At 45.1% G+C, this 22,687-nt stretch overlaps 1 protein-coding gene across 2 annotated transcripts in view; it reads left to right on the top strand.

The window, feature by feature from the left end:
- Window positions 1-22,687, top strand: part of ZMYM2 (zinc finger MYM-type containing 2) — a 2,217,537-nt gene that overhangs the window by 2,009,852 nt on the left and 184,998 nt on the right. For both annotated transcript variants that reach the window (XM_044073197.1, XM_044073196.1), the window contains exon 20: window positions 2,197-2,311. In XM_044073197.1, the coding sequence (XP_043929132.1) occupies window positions 2,197-2,311 (115 nt within the window). The remainder of the gene's footprint in view (window positions 1-2,196; window positions 2,312-22,687) is intronic.

Raw genomic sequence — 22,687 nt, 5'->3', positions numbered from 1 at the left:
GTTTGTAGTTGCCTTTTGTTATCACAAAGATTCCACTAAGAGCATTTACAAGAGCAAATGGAAGAGATTTTCAATTTGGGCCTTCCAAAATGATGTTGATCCCCTTACTGCCCCACTTTCTTCTCTCTCAGTTTTTAGCTTCTGTTTTTAAAGACGTTGCTAGTTTTTCCACAATCAAAGTACAGTTGGCAACCGTGTCAAACTTTCACTCAGGAGACTATGTTCCTTGCCTGGCTGTTTCCAAATTATGTAAGGGCTTCCTGAAGGGTACATTCTTGCTCGAGCCCCCCATGGACCCCCAGTGAAAGATCCCTTACCTCCGTGGGATTTGACAGTAGTACTACAAGGCTTAACTCAACAACCCTTTGAACCTTTGACAAAGTTTGATTTTCTTGGAAAACGGTCTTTTTAGTTGCCATTACTTCTGCTAGGAGGATTTCTGAACTCCACGCTTTTTCATCAAAAGCCCCATACATTGTTTTTCCTAAAGATAAGGTTACCTTATGAACCAGTCCTCCTTTCCTACCAAAAGTGGCTTCCAAATCAAATATTAATCAAACCATTCACATACCAGTCTTTCCACTATTCAAACAAAGGATAATACATGCTACATCTTTTGAATGTGCATAGAAAGTTATGTTTCTACTTGCACAGAACTAAAGAATTCAGAAAAACAGACGAGCTGTTTATCTCCTTTTCACTGAGTTGGCTTGGTTCTTCAGTTTCTAAAGTTATGTTGGCCAAGTGGATAGCTAATTGTATTTCCTGGATTTATTGTATGCAAGGCCTCTCCCTACCAAAACCACCCAGGGCCCTTTCTATTAGATACATGACCATCTCATCTGCCTTCTGGTCTAGATCTTTCATTGATGGTATTTACGCAGGAGCCACATGGTCTAATGTTCATACTTTTATTACCCATTACAAATTGGACTTAATTTCCAGAAACAGAGCTGCCTTTGGTTCAGCAGTTCTCCAGAATATCCTTCCATGAGGGCCACCCAAGATTTACATAGCTGGGGACTCTGTCCCATACATTGAGGAAGAATGAAAAGGACAACATCAGATGTTAATGTTGTCTACTCATCATAACTAGGCCTCTGTCCATTTTCATTCAACTTCCCTCCCCCCTTCCTGTCAACTTCTGGAGTGACCTGATAGATATTTTGGAACCTGTAGTTCTGGGTTTGAGCCCTGCTCTAATTTTCTATTCTCCTCTTCTATTATTTATTGAGATCTTTATGGCAGCAAACTTGTTCTGGGGTATTGGGGATGGACTAGGCATTTATGGGTAGAGGGAGGAGCTCGAGAGTTGGATACAAAATCTGTAGAATGCAGCCGAGTCGGATCTGTAACCCATACTTTGAGGAAGAATGAAAATGAACAGCACAGATGCCTAGTTATGATGAGTACATAATGTAAATTTTTTTGTATGTTCCTTGTATTTTTACTGATCCCTAGTGTTCTGACATCATGCCACATAGGCTGTAGCTCATTCCTGTCACATGATGGTGCCATAGGTTCCATGTCCTTCAGAAGTCAGCTTTTCTAGAACCATGGCTAGGAAGGATCCCTACTGCATTGTTAGGGTAGTCAGATCTACCTGAAAGTGTGCCTAGTTTCTCTCCAGCTCTCATATCTGCATGGGGAAATCTTGGAATCTGGCAGGAAATGGTCTTCCATCTGAAATTTCATTTTATTTTCTGTTGCGCTGCTTCTTTTCCTGTCCAAGTGCTCCACCCACTGCAGAAAGAGGTCTTTGAAATAAAGTATAGCAAATGAATCCTTACCACATTAGTTTATTTTTGAGAAAGGCTCCCAGTTGTCTGTACATTATTTCCTTTCATGATCTTTTCAGCTGCCAAAATTATGTTAGGAAGTCCTCCAGTAAGTAAACTTCAGTTTTATAATACTGCAGCCTTTGTAAGCAAGTGTATCCTTAAAAGGTCAGTTGCCTTTGAGTAAGAGTCCGATTGGGGTTTGTTGGGGGGAGCAGTGCTGTTTTAACTTGCATGCAGAATATCATCTGTGAGACAAGGGGGTGTAACTCTAGGAGTGAGACACTGAGGATTTTTTTGCCATGTGAGAAAGGTTGTATCTAATGTAGTGCTCTTCACTGCAGATGAGTCCTCCTTGAAGACTTGACAACCTGTTATGGTGAGTACTCACATGTTTTGTTTCTTTTCTTTTTTGCAGTATCTCAGTGGAAATAACAGGAGTGATGGTTTGTTTACTGACTCGTGTTACCAGACATTTGGACAGGAGCTGAACAGAATTTTGCGGACCTGGCAACCAAGCATACTTCCAGATGGTAATTTTTTGTTAAGCTTAAAAGGCTAAAGGAACATTTGTGTTACACTATTGCAAGCAGGTCATTTCACTGCATGAGACAAGCAACAGACTTGATCACTATGAGGGATATTATCCATTGAGTAACCACTATCCTTAAATTTTCTACCTGTATTGATTCCACAACCTGCTGTTTGATTTTTGTGCATGAACCATGCTGCAGCATTGCTGTTTGTCATTCTGTAAAATACAAAGTTTTTAATTATTTGCAGTCAGCAAGTGTTTTTAAGCTGCCTCACATCTTGAAGGTGGTGTGTGTTTCATAAGAAGTCTTCTTTACCACACAAGAAGTTCCACTGTGAGTTATTGTGAATTTTGACATGTCTGAGATGATGTCTGGGGGAGGCATTTCCATATTTTACCACTTTTTCCATTGCCCATTATAACCTAGTAATTCTGATTGTGTTGTCATTGGTCATATATCCACTGGCATTGCTGAATCAGGAAGCTCTTATACTGTTTAAAAAAAATCTGTACATACTGGGTCATGTTTCGCAGTTTTAACTATAGAATAACTGCTAAGACAGCAGAACCTTTTACTGTAATGAATTCCAGGTACTTCAGGGCAGCACTCATCGCAAGCAGAAATGTTTTCACGACATGTTCTTAGTTGACAAATGCCTCAGAACTACAAATAAAAGTTTTACATAAATATTAATAAGAGATAACTTTAACAAGCACAGGTTCAGTCGTCGGCAAGCAGAATGACTCGGGTAGTGGGATTAACCACGAGTCTTTAGGGAGAGACCTTTGTTTTTCTTTGCTTAGAAATGTATGGGCTTGGAAGGAGGATCATTCTTGAATCAGTGTGTGCTCCCTTCTTAAAGCTGAGTTTTTGAGGCATTTGGGTACTTTTGCATATTGTTTGGTTGTACTGTGCCACTGTGTCTGCTTCATCTATTCATTCTTAAGCCTTTCTTTCCGAATGTGCTTAAGCATAGTATCCCTGTTGAGAATGTGTGTCATGTCAGCAGCAGTACGAAAAAGTTCTAAAATATTAGTCTGATACTGCCATTTCTTATTCTAATATCTGATTGTATCATTTGTCTTGCAACATTTTTTTTTTACACTCGCAATATTTGTATTGCTGTAGCAAATGTTTAAGGCAACTTCTGCATTCTTTGTCTGAATTGGGGCATGGTCATTTATTAATCGTTGTGACGTTTGTATAAGTGTATTTGTGGCATACTAGTTAAAGTCCCACGGCATATATAACTTTTACATTTGGGAGTTTAGCCCAGAAGATTAAGGCCACGAGGTACTAATAAGTTTCAGCTTATGATTTTTGGTTTGATTCTGTCATTTTCATTACATTTACTTGGCAGCACAGTCTATTACGAAGGTCCCACTAACTGAGTCATTCTGCTTGGTGATGAGTCCTTTAATGGAAAAGTACCAACTTTCTCCAGTCTCCAAGTTCCTTGTTGCAGTATTTTGAATTTTTCAGTTGACATAGTTAATAGTTTACAGCAGTTGATTCAAGCAAACCTTTTAACAGGCGAACATCCCCCCGTTGTTTTTCACCTGTAGTCTGAATTAGAATGTTTGCAACAATTTTTTGTTAAAATTTTAAGTTCTGGAGTAATTGGAGTGCTGGTGCTTTGTTTTTGCTTGATGTAACTAGACTGTGCACCAGCTCTTTTTGCTGTTAAGTACTTTGTGTTGAGCATATTGTAACTTTACCTGTACTACCTGTCTTGGATTGCATATTCCTTTTGCAACACAGAAGCATCACAACACTATTCTTCAGGCACCCAAGAATGTGAACAGTTTTCCGAATTTAAACAAGTTTGCCCTTAATCCGGCAGCTGGTCAATTCAGTTTCACTGGCATGGAATCATTGTAGTGTATCCTCCTCTGAGGAGGAAGTCCAGATATATGGACCTCTGCAGAAATAATGTCTGCACCTTTTCATCCTGTCATTCTTACTGTTTAACTGGCTTCAGGTGAGTAAGCCATTTGTAGTCCTTTTTTATTGAGTTTTACAAAAGACTGAGCTTCTTAGCAGCTCAGGTTGCATCCGTACATGGTGTTCCTTTGAACCACTTACAGTGCCACAGTGGTTGGAAGCTAACGTGCTTGGTTCTGGAGCACAGAGCAAATTTCACAGAGGGCCTGAAAACCTACTCTGTGATGCCTCTTTGCTATGCTGTTTGGAGTTTGGGAAAGGTATGCAAGTGACAAGAGATGATGATATTCCTTTTATGGCTGTATGTATGCGCTGTCAAGGAGTGTATCCATTAACTACTAGGCACTGCAACATATATTGCAGTACAGTAGTGTTATAAATTGTAATTAATGTAATAAGGACTGCAGTATCGGAGTATCATTTTGAAGAGTGGTAGTGAGGGATCAGGTTTCATTAGTTGTACTGGAGTTTATGCAGTTGTAAGATAGTAAATGTCTAAAAAAAACTATAACCAAATCATAAGAGTTTCAGATTTGAAGTGGCAGTGCTTTTGAACAGTTTTGTTTCAGCAAATGTGACAGTGAAAATTACGTCTACTCTACATTTTTGTCTTTTGTTTGAACAAATGTAGTGAAGTGTTGTCATACCTGCCTTGCATTTATTTTGAAGCCAGTATTTTTGTTAAACTTAGAAGGGGGGTGCCAAGATGGTGTGCTAGTATCTTTGAAGTGCATTTTTTTTATTTTGCTTGCATAAAATAAATGCATCTGTAAAATGGTGTAGAGCTCTGATGAACATGCACCTACTTCACACTCATTCCAGGAGCACTTTCTTAAGCGCCTTGCTCTGATCACACAGTAACCAAGTTGAAGATGTAGGAATCAAGCCCAGAGCTGCTGCAGGGTATAGGTATATCATCCATAGTTTTGTCAAACCTGTGCAGTAAACTGCCATATATGTAAAAGTTTGTATGTAGTATGCTGCATTCATGTTTAATTGAAATTCTGTTTAAAGTAGTTGGAAAAAAGAATTGCAGTTGCTCTGTGGTCTAAACCACTCCCTGTTTTCATAGATACAGTTTTGGTTATACAAGTTTGAAGGCATTTTAAGAGTTGGTAAAGTCTACTTTAATGTACTGTAATGTACAGGTCTTTACTTGTATTCTTAATTGTTTTAAATAGCAATATCTTTAATATTGTAAGTAAAGTTAAAGGTATTGGAGTGTGATTCAGTAACTTTGGAACCAGGGTTTTACAGTGTTAATATTGTTTTTTGTTAACTAAAATGAGCATCAGTGCTTGAGTTTTATGATTACCAGATACTGACTCCCCTAACAATGAATTTGCTGACTTAACAAGCTTTGGGTTTCTCTGCAAATGCATCTAATGCTCAGCACTGTGACAGTCAGAAAAAGACATGTGTGTGATGAGACAGATACCAAGTTTAACTGTAAATTTTGCTGGCATGTTAGAAAAGAACATCCAAGTTTGCTAACAGTGGCAGTGCCTCATTTAGCTGTTAGGGGAAGAAATGTAAAAGAATGGGGTCACAGCCGTGCTGTGTTCATCTGATGTATTGACAGTAGATGAAGCTTCCACAGCATCTGCCACAGTCTCCGATCAGATCCCAGTCTCCAGAACAGCTAATCCAGGCACTCTTCTTCCCTTCCTTTCTAGGAGAAGGCTGGGGGGAGGGGCGGGAAACATTGAAGTAAGAAAAGCTATGATTACTACTTTTCAGCAACTGGTAATTGCTGCAACAAGCTGTTTGCCTAAAGTAGTGATTTGAAGAATATTTCCAACAGTTTATCTGATATTGAATATGCTTTGTTTCATGTGCCTGCACTTCTGAATTTCAGATCTTTTGGCCTTTTGTTGTGAACTAAATCTTAAGTTGTATTTCAGGGAAACCATTGCACCAGAAACTCTTCTCAGCCTTTTGACTCGAAATCTGAACAAAGCCTAAAACAGTGGGGGACAAAGGCCCCAAAATAGGGACAGATTTTAAATATTGCTTTTATAAAATTAGAAAGTTTGTATAATAAAAGGATTTGAGTAACATGTAATCTGAAGTAGGATATTCATTTGTCTGCAACCTGTGGGTTATGGATCCGATATCGGATCCGAACCGGCATGGTTTTCCAGCTATGGATCCAAGCTCTCAGCTCCTCCCCTCACCCATAATGCCCTGCTCTACCCTCATGACCTCAGATCTTGTTTGCCGCGCTGGTAACTGGATGTGGATACATAGCTCTCAGCTAAGTGGACTATTTTCTTGTTTAAAAACAGAGAATTTTTTGTTTCTTTAACTAAATTTGTGTGAAAGTAGTAGGTTTCCCGTTAATATAGACTGTTTTAAGTTTATTTTAAGTTACAGTAATAATTTTTATTCCCTCCCCTCGCTGTGCGTAGAGTGTGTGTGTAGGCCTGTGTGCTTTTTTTGTTGTTTAAGTTACTTTTCTGTAACTTTAGGTTTTATAGATTATGGCTGAACAGCCTAAGTCTATATTTTCAAAATGCTCCGAGTGTGGCCATAAGCTCTCACCGGCTGATGGCCACACTCGGTGTGTTGTGTCTTGGGGTTGAACACCTCACATCTGGTTGTTCCATTTGTGCAGGGTTCAACCCCAGGGCACTGAGGGAGCGGAGGTCCAAGCTGGTCTTGGCGGGTCTTTTACCGCCGGACTCGGCTCCGGCCTCCGCTCCTTCGGGACTCCTGCGGCTGCAGTTGTTCCCTGTGGCACCCCTCCTGCTCCTGGGACTCAAACTCCCGCTTCTGGAGAGGAGAGGGATGCAGCTAAAGGACCGGAGGAGAAGCACCTGGCGGCGGGCCGAGACCTCTGTTTCGGCCCCGCCAGCCAAGCGGGCTTCTCCCCCGGCTCCGTTGTCGGTTCGGTCTCCTCCTTCTCGGCTCCGGTCCCCTGTGTGCTTCTCACCGGGTCCTGAGGAGGAGGAGACCCGATCTCCGTCGAGGCTATCGAGGAGGCATTCCAGGCCTACCTCGGTAGCCTCGTCGAGATCTACCCATAGCCTTTCTGATGCTGATCTGGACCGGATGATGAGAAGGTTCATCCAGGCCCAGATGCAGATGGGAGTGTCTTGCCTCCCCTCCGGGGAGCTCAACACCCTTTTAAGCCTATTGCTCCTTCTCCGACCCGCTATCCGGGTTCGGAGCAACTGGAGCCGAGCAGCTTCGAGCCGGGGAGGTCGGAGCCGATAGTACTTGGTACCGGATCCGACCCTGCCCTCGAGTGCGTCGGACCCGATCTCGGAGCCTGGATCCGAGCCGGATCCGGGGATCAGTGCTCCTTCGGCGCCGTCTGTGTCGGAGCGCACTGTCCCTTCGGATCCGAGTGCGCGCCGGCTCCGATCCACTCTTCGGATCCGAGGGGAGCCGATTGTCGGATCCTTTGGTCGAGGTCGGCTCCCTTCGGCTTTTGATGTAGTGGAGAGGGCTCTGTTGAGGGTCTCCGGACCCCGGCACTTGCCGGCTCCGTCCCGCTCCCTCTGCACTGGGCCAGGCTTCCACCATCCGGCCCCTGGGACAGCCCGCTTCTGTGCCCCAAGTTGCTCCCATGGAGCAAATTGCTGCTTGCGAGGACTCCTCTGACAGCCCCCAGAGGAGGCCCTCGCAAGCATACGGCAAAAGGAGGCACATTGACTCCCGAGTCTCTCACTGAAGACACGGACTTGGAGGAAGGGAAGGCTCCCCACGGTCACCCCGAGGATGTCTCCTTGGAGACATCATGGAAATGCTCCGTATTAGGGGTGGTCTGCCCCAAGTCTTCCTCTGACGAGTCCGTGTTCTTGGAGGCATTCAAACGGGCCCGTCTACCTCTTGGGTGTCCCCCTGCCGACCCCTGGTGGACCTTATTACCACCAGGGCGTGGAAGGAACCGGACACCGTGGAGCCAATTCCCAAAAGACCTGATAGGATCCTTAGTCCGCCTCCGACAGGACCCATTGGAGTAAGGGGCCTCCTGTAGATGCCATGTTGATGGCGGCGGCCACAAAGAGGGAACTGGCTCAGGAGAGTCCTCAGTCCACCCACCGAGCAAGGAGTCTCGGATGATGGACCGCTTGGGGAAGCGGATGTTCAGTTCGCGACCTTCTCGGTAAGGGCGCTGAACTATTTGGCACATGTTATTCGGATGCAGCGAGACCTTATTAAGGAGTACGCTGCATCCCCTGAGTCCATTTCGGAGGAGGACAGAGTTCTGCACTCCACCAAAATGGCCACTCTTAGGTCAGTCACAAATACTTCTATGCGGCTACTCTCCCATGCTACGGAGGGCGCCGCTAGAGCTGCGGGACAGGACTGGTCACTAGACGTCAGGCCTGGCTCCGTCACTGCGATTTTTCTGAGCCCTTCAAGGCGTCGTTTAACGCCTTTGATGGTTCTGCTCTGTTTGGCAAGACCGTTCGCGACGTTGACCCAGAGCGAGAAGGACGGGAAGACGCTGTCTGCCGTCGGAATCCGCTTCTCTGCACCCCAGAGGCCCTATTCTAGGAACCAAAAGGGTCAGAAGAAGATGTGGTTCCGGAAGTCGCAGCAGTCCCAGCCTGCTCCGGACAACCAGTCCTTCCGTGGCAGAGGAGGACAGGGAGGACGCCGCCCTAGAGGCAGAGGGGCTCCCAGAAACTTCAGGTCCAGGGAACCTTTCTCTGAACGGCCCGCGCAGCAACCCTGAGGGGTTGCCCGACTGCTCTACTCTGGAGGCAGTCGGGACGTTCGGGGCACCTAGCGGCATGGGAGTCCATAACATCGGACCGCTGGGTTCTCCAAATCATATCCAGGGGATATCGCATTCGTTTCCTTCACCTTCCAAAGATGAAGTCCCTCCCAGACGTACTACCCGGTCAAAGGGAGGCCGCTTTGGCAGAAATTGGCCATCTGCTAAAGAAAAGAGCCATCCAGCCCGTTCCCCCAGACCAGATCGGATCAGGGTTCTACTCCAGATTCTTTTTAGTGCCAAAAAGACGGGGAACTAAGACCAATCCTAGACCTCTCTCTCTTGAATCTGGCAGTCCCCAAAGAAAAATTCGAATGGTCACTCTGCAATCTATTCTCCCCTTCTGGGAGAAGATCACTGGATGTGCTCGATAGTTCTCAAGGCCGAGTACTACAACTTCCTAATGAACAGGCGCTCAGGAGGTTTCTCCGCTTCGGCTGGGAGCCAGTCACTACCAGTTCCGGGTCCTTCCCTTTGGTCTCACCACAGCCCCAGGGTGTTTACCAAAGTACTAGCAGTGGTAGCGGCCCACCTGAGGCTTCAGGGGTGCAGGTCTTTCCCTACCTGGACGACTGTCTCCTTACCGCCCCAACAAGGCATCTACTTCACCTGGCCCGAGACTCCTTTCTCCATCTTGCTCCATTTCTGGGCATCACAATAAATACAAACAAGTCCAACCTGGCGCCCACACAGCTCTTAGATTTCATAGGGGCCAGACTAGACACAAGGAGTTTACGAGCCTTCCTCACTGCGGACAGAGTTCTAAATCTGCAGCTCCAGGTGCGGGCCATTCTCCATTCAAGTTCTGTTCCAGCGGAGTTGGTCCTGAGGGCTCTAGGGTCCATGGCTTGGGCTATAGCACTTCTTCCTCTTGCCAGGCTCAATATGCGCATTCTACAGTGGACGCTCTTAGTACAGTGGTCATACCTTGCTCTCCCCATGCATCATCCCATAGCGATCAGCAAGGCTTGCAAGCGGTCCCTCTTGTGGTGGCTCCACTCCCGGATCTCCACGAGGGTCGCCCATTTTGTGCTTCTCCCCTCTCGCCACGGTGACCACGGACGCCTCCCGCCTCGGGTGGGGGCACTTTGCGGGCCGGTCAGTCCAAGGCACGTGGAACGATTCAGAGACCTTACTGCATATCAATGTTCTAGAGATGAGAGCAGTGCTCTTAGCGTTGCTAGCACTTCAGGACTTTCTTCCCTTGGGAACAATTGCGATTCAATCGGACAATATGTCTGTTGTCTGGTACATCAACAAGCAAGGGGGAACAAGGTCATACCCTCTTTGTCGAGAGGCCATGAGAGTTTGGGAATGGACAATCTCCACCAATCGCTTTCTCATAGCAACGCACATTCCGGGTCGGTCCAACATCCTAGCGGGCAAGCTCAGTCGCACCATTCTGACCCCTTACGAGTGGTCTCTCAATTGTCAAGTAGCGGAACGCATATTCGCACGGTGGGGAACCCCTTCATGCGATCTCTTTGCTTCTCCCTCAAACACCAAGTGCGACAGTTTTTTCGCTCTAATACCTCCTCCCGGAGGTACCCCAAGAGACGCTCTGGTGCATGCTTGGCCACCCGGTCTTCTGTATGCCTATCCACCCTTGCCTCTGATGCTGCAAGTTCTTCAGAAAGCCTCTCGGGTGGGTTGCAGAATGATTCTCATTGCTCCATTCTGGCCTCGACAGATCTGGTTCCCCTTTCTAAGGTCTCACTCGGTGAATCCTCCTTGGATTCTAGATCCCATTCCGGATCTGATATCCCATCCATCCTGCATTCCTCCTCCGAACCTGGACAACCTGAAGCTGACCGCTTGGCTGCTCCAGTTCCACTCTTGATAAGGACTCCCGGTATTTCTTCACCGGTAAAGGCTATTTTGGTGGCGGCTCATAAACCATCCACTAGAAAGGTTTACCGAAGCAAATGGAAACGTTTCTCTGTGTGGGCAGAGCGGCAAGGCCTAAATCCCTTCACGGTTCCTCTCCCTGTAGTGCTTGATTTTCTAACCTCTCTCTTTAATGATGGTGCCAGCAGTTCCACAGTCAAAGTTCAACTGGCGGCAATTTCTCACTATCACATTGGTCAAGAGTCTAATCCTCTTATGTCAGCCAAATTGTGCAAAACATTTCTTAAAGGTACTTTCCTTCTCAGGCCCCCTATAAAGCAAGCAGTTCCTCCTTGGGACCTCTCTTTGGTCCTACAGGCCTTGACCGCTCCCCCTTTCGAGCCAGCTGCTACGGTGGATCTCAAATTCTTGTCCTACAAGACAGCCTTCTTGGTAGCCATTACATCAGCCAAGAGAGTTTCTGAACTTCAAGCTTTATCAGCTAAACCTCCTTACTTGGTATTTCATCCGGACCGTGTCTCCCTCAGGACCAACCCGTCCTTCCTTCCTAAAATCGCTTCTGAAGCAAACATCAATCAATCCATTAACCTCCTGTTTTCTTCCCTAAGTATGAAAACAAAGGTGAATATAAGCTACACTCACTAGATGTTCACAGGCAACTTAGATTTTATCTCAACAGGACAGCTGGTCATAGGCAATCCGACCAGCTGTTTATTTCCTTTGCAAAATTCAATTTGGGCAAGCCAATTTCTAAAGTTTCTCTGTCCCGCTGGATTTCACAGTGCATTTTATTGGCTTATCAAGCGTCAGGAAGGCCCGCACCGGGGTGTTCATGCCCATTCAACCCGGTCAGTATCTACCTCGGCAGCCTTCAAGGCTAGGATTCCTCTAGATGATATTTGTGCAGCAGCCACGTGGGCTTCATCTCATACATTTATTTCTCACTATAAGTTGGATCTTGCATCTAGGGGTAGAGCATCCTTTGGCTCCGGTGCTCGGAATATCCTTCCATGATGGCCGCCCAAGATTCAGGTAGCTGGGGACTCTGTCCCACAGGTTGCAGACAAATGAATATCCTACTTCAGATTTAGAAGTTATGTACTCACCATAACGTTCCATCTGAGTAGGTGTATTCATTTGTCTGCAACCATCCCGCCCTCCTATCCCCCTGGCCTTTCAGTTTCCTGCATATTCCTTGTTACCCTTTTTAGGGTATTGTTGCTTTGGCAAACTCGATCTGAGGTCATGAGGGTAGAGCAGGGCATTATGGGTGAGGGGAGGAGCTGAGAGCTTGGATCCATAGCTGGAAAACCATGCCGGTTCGGATCCGATATCGGATCCATAACCCACAGGTTGCAGACAAATGAATACACCTACTCAGATGGAACGTTATGGTGAGTACATAACTTCTAATTTTCTTAAGGATATGAAGCCTGAAACTCAAATGCAAGTCATTTAGTGACTTCAGTCCCCAGTGATCTGCCAGCAAGCCACTCATTTTGAGGAACAGACCAAAAATAAGAGGCAAGAAATCTGGATATACTGAGAAAATCTGGACAGTTGAGAGGTATGAACTGGGTCCACATACTCTTAATTTTAGATGTGAGAAATCCACTTTTCAAATTCTCCTTGGGTTTGAAGAGGTTTATAGTGTTTGTGGGTTCAGAGGAGCCCTCCATTTGGTTTTCTTTTGGTGTATATCCATTTTTTGTGGGTGTAGATACTAAATGTGTTGGATATAGAAGTAGAAGAGCCATTGTTCATAATTAGATCACTGTTGCAGTAGCCAAAGCTTTTTTGGGTTATATCCTGCCAAGGATATGACAGCTGGCAAGTATTCAAAACCTTAGGGCACCTTCTGTGTACCCTAATTACTGAATGGCTTAGGCAGAGCTGTGTAAAATCAGTGATTAGAGTACCAGCTGTTCAGAATTTTCTTGCTTCTTCAAGGCTAGGCATACAAGTACCCTTCTGGAGAAAACCTTCCACAAAAACTTTGATTTTAAAAATAACTTTGTTCTTAAACCAAGATGTTTAATTTAGTTAGGGTTTATATTCTGTGGTAATGAGATTGTTGTCAAAAAATCATTTACATTCCACTAAATTTTGTGAGGCAAACTTGTTAAAATCACTTTTATGAAGTCATTTTTATCCAGTTGTGTAAACTATCAAAGTTATGGCATTCACTAACTCTTCCAGGTTTCATTAGCCAAATTTTTGGCTCTTTCTTCAGCTGAGTCATGAATCAGGATACTGGCTCTTCAGTTCTTCCCTCCACCATCCACAAGAAAAATAAAAATCTGTGGTGCCTTTGTCTGTTTTGCAGGCTTCTCTGTCTCATTCGCTGACCTCTCAGACCACATTTCCTTTTCCTTGGATTCCTCCGGTTTAGCTCCTCAGGAAGTTACTAAGGACCAGTGGTTAGGCATGTCTTATGCAGCTGTTGGGGTGTCCCCTGCCGGCATGTGAGAACCACTCTTGTTGATGTTTGAGGAAAGCATTGATGCTTTACCACATAGTCAGGCTAAGATACCTGATTCCCCAGCTAGAGTCACTGCTTTGAGTTGTCCTATTAGAGGACATTCTAGAAAAAAAGAACCAAATTAAACATGTGGCTTCCCAAGTCTGACTTTGGACAAGGAAAATTTTTGAAGTTGCTAAGGGTTTATTTCATAGGAGGTTACTAGACTAATGGCCCTAGGGCCCATAAAAGCCTAGCCAAGTTCAACCCTTGTTCCCTTAAGGGTCTGGAGATATGGCCCATGTTATAAGCAAATCTAAATCAGCACCAATTGCTCCTATCCCAGAGGGACATGGGTGAAACCCCTGTTGTGAATTTGCTATTTCCCATCCAGTCATCCAAGTTACGCTTAAGGGTTAATGAAGAACTTTGTTTAACCTGTATTAGAAGTTTATTCCAGAGGAGAGGCACCCTCTGAGAGACATATCTGTCTCTCCAGCAAGTCCTGTTGATGTCACATGTTATGTTTAGGTCCCTAGAGTGAGTGAATCATGTCCATTTGACTTATGGATGTGCAGCATTTCCATTAAGGCAGGATCAGAGGTTACTCTCTATGCAAGGCAAAGGTCGTCTCTGAGTAGTCTGTACAATACATAGTATAGTGAAAGTGATTTCAGTCTGCCCACATAAGATGTGCTGAAGACCCTGAATTTTCTTTGTGAGGAACCTTTGAGGTCTGCAGTTGCTGCAAGTGCCTGTTTAGGTACATACCAAACTGAGCATTGTACTCTATTATTGGCCTGATGAGGGAAGAGTACAGGGAGGTTATAACCTCTTTTGTTGGAAGCTATGCCTTTGCTAATGAGGTGAGCCATGTAGAAGGCCTTCCTTAAGACGTGGAGACATGGTGATCAAAAGCAAGGTTGCTGTCAACTTGTGTGCCCAAATCTCTCACCACTGATTTAGAGCTTAGGGTTTTTATTAATATGGTAATTTGCAGGGACATCTCCTTTGGCAAATGGGACGATAATGCATTTTTTTGCATTGAGTTTAAGGCCAGACTTTGGCACCAATAATTGATTTGTGCAAGTCCTTCTTGTAGAATGTTAACATCATTTGAGGACTCAGTGACTGTACCCGGTTTACAGTCATCAGCGAACTTTGTCAGACGCAGACCTTTTGTTTTTGCCTGTACTTCTGAAAAGTGGATTCCAAATAATAGGGGCCCCAGCACTAATCCCTATGGAATACCACTGGTGACGGGTCTGCTGGTGGAGGTGGAGTCCCCTGTTTTGACTGTATGTGTTTTGTCTGTGAGCCAGTTTGCAACCCAGCTGACAGTATATGGGTTTGACCCCCAGCTGGGTGAGTTTTTCAATTTTGCCTGAGTGGGGGATTGTGTCAAAGGCCTTGGCCAAGACTAAGTAGGCTGTGTGCACAGATTTGCCTTTGTCCAGGGCTTTGGTGACAGTCTCGAAGATATCCACTAGGTTCAACAGGCAGGATCTCCCTTTAACAAAACCAAATTGGGTTGGGTCAAGTGTTTGAAAGTCTCCTATATCCTTTTTGATGAAGTCCATGATTATTCTATCCTTGACCTTGCAAATAAGGGTGGTTAGGCTAATGGGGCTATAGTTCCCAGGGTCAGTGGATGCACCCCGTTGTTCAAGGGGATAACTGTAGCTATTTTCCATTCAGTAGGAGCAAAACCATTGCTTAGGCTGTAGTGGAAAAGAGTACCCAATGGTGTTGCTAACTCCTGTTTTAAACCATTGATAATGCAGACTGGGATGTTATCAGGTCCTATGGAGGCTGTTTTTTTTAGCCTTGGAGAGAGTGGTTAAGACTGGCGCTTCAGAGATACTAGATGGAAAATAGGTGGTAGGAATGTTTTGGGGTATATGTGGTGAGGATGGGGGGAGTAGTTTTCACTGTCCGCTAGCTATTTCCACTGGTTCATTATGTATGGTATCATTCACTACCAGTTCAGCGCAATTCTGGGCTTTTCCTTTAAGGTTTTGGATGTAGCTAAAGAATGCCTTATGGTTATTGTTAGGTAGGGATGCTAATCTAGATTCATAGTTAGCTTTAGAGGACTTTACAAGATGTCTTATCTGCTTGCTCAACTGAAAAGGATGAGCCTCCAATTCTGAGATCGTTCCTTCTTGCTCTTAGACAGCAATTTCTTCCTCTTATTATATAATATAACCTGTTTATGGCGGATGTCCACCAGGCAGACTTTTTTTCTAGAGGATCTTGCTGTGGTCCTGTCAGGAATGGTTGAGTCAGTACAATTGTATAGATGCCTTCTATTCAGTGTTGCAGTGTTCTGTACATGTGGGAAGTCCTCTGCCCAGCAAACTGACGTACGGCAAGTATACAACAGCTTTTAGCTACTGCAAGTAAGTGGGACATCGCATGTATTTTCTGACCATGTCAGCCATAAAAGGATGTGTCCGCATGTACAATCCTGAAAGCTTTTCTGCCACCATTCGAAATGCTTTACTGCCTGATTCCATTTGTTGTTGCCAGCTTTCAGACAGGTGCCCCCTTGAGGATTTGTTTCTTTGCTTCTGCCTTTTGTAATTAGTTCACGTCACCCAGGATTTGCACATGTAGGTGTGGAAGGCAGATTCTACATAGATAGCAACGACCTTTGTCTTTTCTGCCTAGGCAACAATCATGGCCACCGTTCCTGTTCTATTTGTCAGGCCTTTGCTCCTAAAACTTTGCAAATCTGACTTTCGGCTTTAAATCTCTATTTAGAGAATCAGTGTCTTAAATGTCTGGCTAAAGACATTATGGACGGTTCTGGGGGTCCTTCGGCTGAGCCATTTTTGAAGAGGAATGTTAGAAAACCTAGGCCTGAGTCCTCTTCAGCTGCGTCTCTTACTTCCGACATATCCCTTGAGGTCAGTGAAGATCCGGTGTTGCATTCAGAGGTCAGGTCTGTTTCCTCAGTGGGTACCTCATTGGAAGCTGCTAAGGAGTCTGACCTTGGCACGTCCTCAGAGGCAATGCAGATATCCATTTCAGGCTGGCAAGGGTAACTGTGCCTTGCTGTGCTTGAGGGCCCCGGGGACGTTCCTTCTACTCCTGCTAGGGATCAGCTACAGACCATTCCAAACTTTAGGGCTGCATCAGGTTCCTCCACTTCACCTCATACAGAAATGCATGTAAACAAAAGACTAGACGCTTTCAGGTCCCTTACACTCTCCAGTGTGACTGGGATGCTTTCTCTCAAGGTTTAATTAAGGCTGTAATAGCTTTGAAGCCTTCCTCTGCTATTCCTGTTCCTTCTTTTAATCTTCTCCTGTTCAAAGAGTTGGGAACAAGTTCTCTCTGCTGATAGTGATGACTCCTCCACTGATGAAGATTCCTTGGCATATTCCAGACAAATTACATCTCCTCTAGAATATGCTCCTCCAGACGAGGAATCTAATGGAGGGGAATTCCCCAGTAGAAGAGATTTCTTTTGGTGAGACTGTTAACAAAATGAGGTAATTTTTCAAATGGGACTGTTCCCAAATTTCTGAAAAGCCAAAAAAGATATGACCTTTTGCAAATGGAAGTTCCTTCTCCTTCTGCAGTCCCTCCAGTCCTGCCAGCTTTCCTGGACGCTTATGTTTCTTCTTCTAAGACCCCTGATTCTCTGGCTCCTGCCCCCAAAAGGCCAGACAGATTTTACAAGGTTCCTGATGATTGCAAGTTCCTCCACAAGTGTCCTTCAGCTGATCCAGCTGTTGTTTCCATAGCTTCTGACAAGTCTTCCTGGTTGTCTCTTTCTACTAAACTTTTTCCATCTGATAAGGAGAGCAAAATTCTGGAGACTTGTTAAAAAGGTTTACACGTCCTCCACTTTAGCAATCAGAACAATGAATTACCAAACCCATATGTCTAGGTATTCCTTGGCTCTACTTTCCCAGGTTTCTCAAGCTCTTGCTCAGTTACCAGACTCTGAGATTAAAACTCAGGATCTGATGTTATAGCATCTATATTACATAATCAAACTTTTAAAAGTTCGAACGTAATATGGTCGACGCCATATGATCGAACTTTTAAAAGTTTGAAAATGTAATAAAAATAAACCAAAGAAAAAACCTACCTGAATGGTTTAAGCAGGGGGGCAAGCCCCCTTCACCCCCCACTCTTTAAATATACCAACTCCAAGATTGCACTACAGTGCAGAAAAGGGAAATCTTCCCATTCCACATTATACAGAGTGCAAAGAAAAGCTGATCAAGGACCTCCTCTTTGTCAAAACCCTCCTAACCTCCCTAGGGTACGCTATCAACGAGAAGAAATCAAAGCAAACACCCTCCAGGAAGATCATTTTCTTGGGAGCACTGCTGGACACAGCATCCCAAATGGCCTTCCTATCTCCAGGAAAGCAGAACTTCCTGCCTCTCTACTTTACCCAGCTGGCTTCCAGAAGTCACCTCACTGCGAGGAAGTTCCTGCAAGCCTTGGGGTACATGGCATCTTGCATCCTTCTAATTCCTCTGACCAGGCTTCACATGAGAAAACTTCAGTGGTATCTAAAAAACCTTTGGTGTCAGCACTCTCAATGTCTAGAGACCTCTGTCTCTCTGATACCCTGTATAAGAGCCGAGTTTCTCTGGTGGGCAGGGGCCTGTGCCAAGAACAAGGGTCTTTCCTTCACCCTCCGCCCAACCGGGCAGACCATTACCACCGACGCCTCAGACATTGCTTGGGGCACTCACCTAGAAGGCAGTTGCACCCAAGGTCTTTGGGATGCCCAGCACCTTCCCTTACACGTCAACCTGAAGGAAGTGATGGCAGTACAAAAGACTCTGACATCCTTCAAACACCATCTCAAGCCAGGGGTTCTCTTTATCAAAACAGATAACACCACAGAAATGTGGTACATCAACAAACTGGGAGGGACCCAATCTTACTCTCTGTGCAGGCTAGCCATGAACCTCTGGCTGACAGCCTCTTCCATGGGATTACACCTAATAGCCCAATACCTACCAGGGATCAACAACACCCTGGCAGACCGCTTAAGCAGAAACGTACTAGACCCCCATGAATGGCAGCTCCACAGACTACAAACCACTCAAGAGTGGGGTACTCCGGAGGTGGATCTCTCTGCTTCGCACCTCAACCATCAGCTAAAAAAAAATTCTGTACCATGGAGTATTACCACCTAGCATGGAAGGTGGATGCCTTGACCTTCCACTGGAACTCCCTGATGTTCATCGTGTTTTACTGTTGCAGTCATTACACTTGGGTTATCCGCCGGCAGGCTACCCACAGTCGGCCCGAGTTCCAAAGTCTTGGTCTGGCGTCGGTTGCTGTCTCCTCTTCCCTGATGTCAGTGCGCCAGGGGTATAAAAGATGCAACCAACGCCATTTTCTTCAGTCTTTCTTGCCGTGCGGTGCCCGAAGCAGAAGTAGTTCGCAAGTGCCGGTCGGCCGACTCCTGAGATTTTCGAAATTGAGTTTCAGAACCGAAGTCTTCAATAAAGCTAAGTACCCCATTGGGGAAACTTTTTCTTGCTCCAGACCGATGTCAGTAAAAGTTAATAATTGTATTTCTTGTGGGAAGCAAATACCTCATAAGGACTTTCACTCTTACTGTATTCCTTGCCTAGGCCCTGACCACGGCGTTACTAGTTGTCGGTTTTGTGCTAGATTCAACAAATCCACTATTAAACGTCGGTTTGATTTTGCTTTACATTATTTTGCCCGAAGGTTTAATTACATAATGCCATAGGAACAACCAACGACCGGAATTTATAAAAAACGCAAAGACAAAGAAAAGGACAGGCATCCGAGGTTCAAAACAGACGAAGCCTCTTCTAGGCCAGTTGCCGGTTCTCAGTGAGGCGCTTTAGCAGCCCCTGACACCCACTACCTCAGAGCCACAGGCCCTATCCGACAGCCACATGGAGACACCGAGGCCTGTGGAAACTCAAGGTATTAGGCCTACGGAAACTATTCCCTCAGATGGGTCCGGAGCCGCTGAGCAGGCATCTGGTTCTGAGGGTGTTTTCAGACCTTCACAGCTTACAATTAACCCCGCTACAGCAGCCAAGGCAAAGTTAAAAACACCGTTAAAGGCAAAGAAACAAGTACAGCATTCTACTGAACAGTCATCCATGCCAAAGAAACAGATGCTTAAAATGGCCGAAGACCTAATTACTTTAATCAGGGGTTCCCATCCCCCTCCTGACAAAAGGCCTAGGCAAGACACTGACTATGATTCCTCTGACCAGGTTTCTATTTCCTCTGATTCCTCTTCTGACCAGGGATACTCTCTCCCTCCTTATGAGGACTCTGATGCAGAAGAGTCTATACCTTCAGCCTCTCCGCCTGAAGATTATTCTTTTGGGGAAACCCTGCACACCATGAGGGAGCATTTCCATTGGGAGAGCCAGGATTATTCAGAATCTAAGAAAAGGCTCAGAGACTTTCTTTTATTGCCCCAGCACAGGCCCCTGGCTATTCCCCCTGTGCTTGATATTGTTGTTGATGTTTTTTCTGAATCCAATCTGACTCCTGATTCTTTACCCCCCTGTACCAGTCAAGCCAGACAGGTACTACAGGGTCCCTGACTCTCATAAATTTCATTACAAAAACCCTGCTGCAGATCCAGAAACAATTTCTCAGTGTCCTAAAGGGGGTTAAGGCTTCCACTGCTGAAAATGCTGTCCCCTTGGATAGAGATTCCAGAGCTCTGGACAGATGAGGGAAAAAAGTTTACACTTCTGCTACTTTAGTTGTAAGGGCTTTAAATTGCCAGTTTCACATGCTTAAATATCAACAGTATCTCATGTCATTGTTAAAGCAGAAAATGGTTTCAATCTCAGAAAGTCCTGACAGTAAGGAAATGCAGGATTTATTGCATGCAGCTGAACAAGTGGGAAAGCATACTTTACAATGTGGTTTTTATTCATTAGAGGCTTCTTGTAGAGCCGCAGTTACAGGCTCTGTTGTTCGAAGGCATGCTTGGTTGAAAAAACAAAGTTTACCTGACCATGTTAAAGTTAAATTATTGGATGCTCCACTACAGTATGATACTTTGTTTGGTGTTAAGGCAGAAAAGGTGTTAAAGAAAATGCAGGATAAAGCAAAATCAATGCAGACAGTAAAGGATTTCTTACAGGTTCAACCACCCAGGTTTAGCAGAAACTGGCCTTCAAAAAATTGGTCCTTTCCAGTGTCAGACAGGCTACAAAGAGGCAGATACAGACGCCCAAGAGGCAGATCTCAGCCCCAAGGCTCCTACAGACCTAAACAGTGGGGTGCTTCAGCCCCCAAAGGAGAGGAAGACAAATCACAATCTTATAGGAAACTGTCCTAATGACTTCGCTCTACAGATGCCAAGCACTTGCCTTTTGGCAGCACCCCTAGGGGGAAAGCTAGCACTTTTCTAAAAAAATTGGCACATAATCACCCAGGGCAAATGGGTACTGAATATTGTTTCTCAAGGTTACACTTTCACACGCTTCCAAAATCAAGAGGTATGCCAGACCTGCCACAGAACCAATGGGCAGAGGCGCAAAAACAAATTGCTGCTCTCATGGACATGGGAGCTATTCAAAGAGTACCACAGCAAGAACAGGGGCAAGGATTTTACTCAATACTTTTCTTAGTACCCAGAAAGGACAAAGCCTGGAGACCAATACTGGACCTGTCAATCCTAAATACTTTCCTGGATGTTCCAAAATTCAAAATGTTAACACTACAGCAGCTTCTACCCATGCTGGGCAAGAAGGCTTGGCTAGTTACTTTGGACCTCAAGGAGGCATACCTGCATGTCCCAATCAGACAAACTTGCAGAAGATACCTCAGATTCATAGCAGGCTCAATGCATTACCAATTCTCTGCACTGCCCTTTGGCTTATCTACTGTGTCCAGGGTCTTCACAAAATGCCTGGCACCAGTAATTGCATTTTGCAGACAAAAAGGAATTCAAATGTATCCCTACATGGACAACTGCCTTATTCAAGCAGAGAGCAAGGACATTCTACTAAAGCATCTGGCGTTTGTAAAAAGATTACTAATTTGCCTAGGGTACACAGTAAACGAAAAGAAATCAAAACTAGTGCCCTCTCAAGAGATAATATTCCTGGGTGCAAGCTTAAATACAACTGCCCAGATGGCTTATCTCACGCCAGACAAACAAAGGCAACTGACTTAATACTTTCAACTGATGGCAACAAAGACCCAGCTCCCTGCAAGAAAAATTTTGCAGGCCCTGGGCTTCATGGCGTCCTGCATTCTACTAATTCCATATGCAAGACTGCATATGAGGAAGCTACAATGGTATCTTAAAAAGTGTTTGGACTCAACATTGTCACAGCCTGGAGACAATCATAACTTTAATTCCTTTCCAGCAACAGGAGTTTCGATGGTGGTCCCAGGCCTGTCACCACAACAAGGGACAACCTTTCACCTTACCCACAGCCAGGCAGACAATAACAACGGATGCATTGGATTATGCCTAGGGGGCACATATGGCAGGGAAATGTATTCAGTGCACGTGACCCAAGGAACAAATGCATCTTCACATCAATCAGAAAGAGATGCTAGCAGTACAGAATTCCCTGACAGCTTTCAAGGACCTACTACATCCAGGACGACTACTAATAAAGATGGACAGTACCACGATTATGTGGTATATAAACAAGCAAGGGGGCCCACATTCCTACCCCTGTGCAAGCAAGCCAGCCATGACCTTGTGGAGCACAGCACTAACCTATCAGGTACATCTGCAGGCACAATTCCTGCCAGGAACAAAAAAATACACTGGCAGACGAACTAAGTAGAAAGCTCATGGACCCTCACGAATGGAAATTAAATCCACAGGTGTTCAGCGTGATAACAAGGAAATGGGGACGTCCAGACATAGATCTTTTTGCCTCCCCTCACAATTGCCAACTACAGAAATTCTGCACAAGAACTTATCACTCTCAAGCATGGAAAGTGGATGCTCTATCATTCAGCTGTAAAGCTCTGACAGTGTATTCCTTCCCACCAATGCCTCTTCTTACCAAAAAGTCAGACAAGAAAGGCCAAAAATGATCCTGATTGCCCCAGACTGGCCACGCCAGCACTGGTACCCAATCCTAAAGAGCTTGTCTCAGGGCCCAGCTTGGCCTTTACCTCAAATTCCTCATCTTCTGACTCAACAAAACAATCAGATTCTGCACAGTCAACTCAGAACCTTAAATCTGGCAGCATGGCAGATAATGTAGCCACTCAGACTGCACCTCTCTCTAAAGCTGTTATGGATGTCATTTTAGAAGCTAGAAGGCCCAGCACTAGGAAATCTTATGCAGAAAAATGGAAGAGATTCTGTGCTTGGAACCAGGCGCAAGGGCTCGACCCACTTGTTCCAAATATACCTCAGATTTTA

This window comes from Protopterus annectens, chromosome 5.part1 (assembly GCF_019279795.1).
Source record: "Protopterus annectens isolate FY-2018-M chromosome 5.part1, PAN1.0, whole genome shotgun sequence".
Classification (NCBI taxonomy): domain Eukaryota; kingdom Metazoa; phylum Chordata; order Ceratodontiformes; family Protopteridae; genus Protopterus; species Protopterus annectens.
Note: the sequence above shows the minus strand (reverse complement) of the source record. Positions and strands in the feature narration are given on the sequence as shown.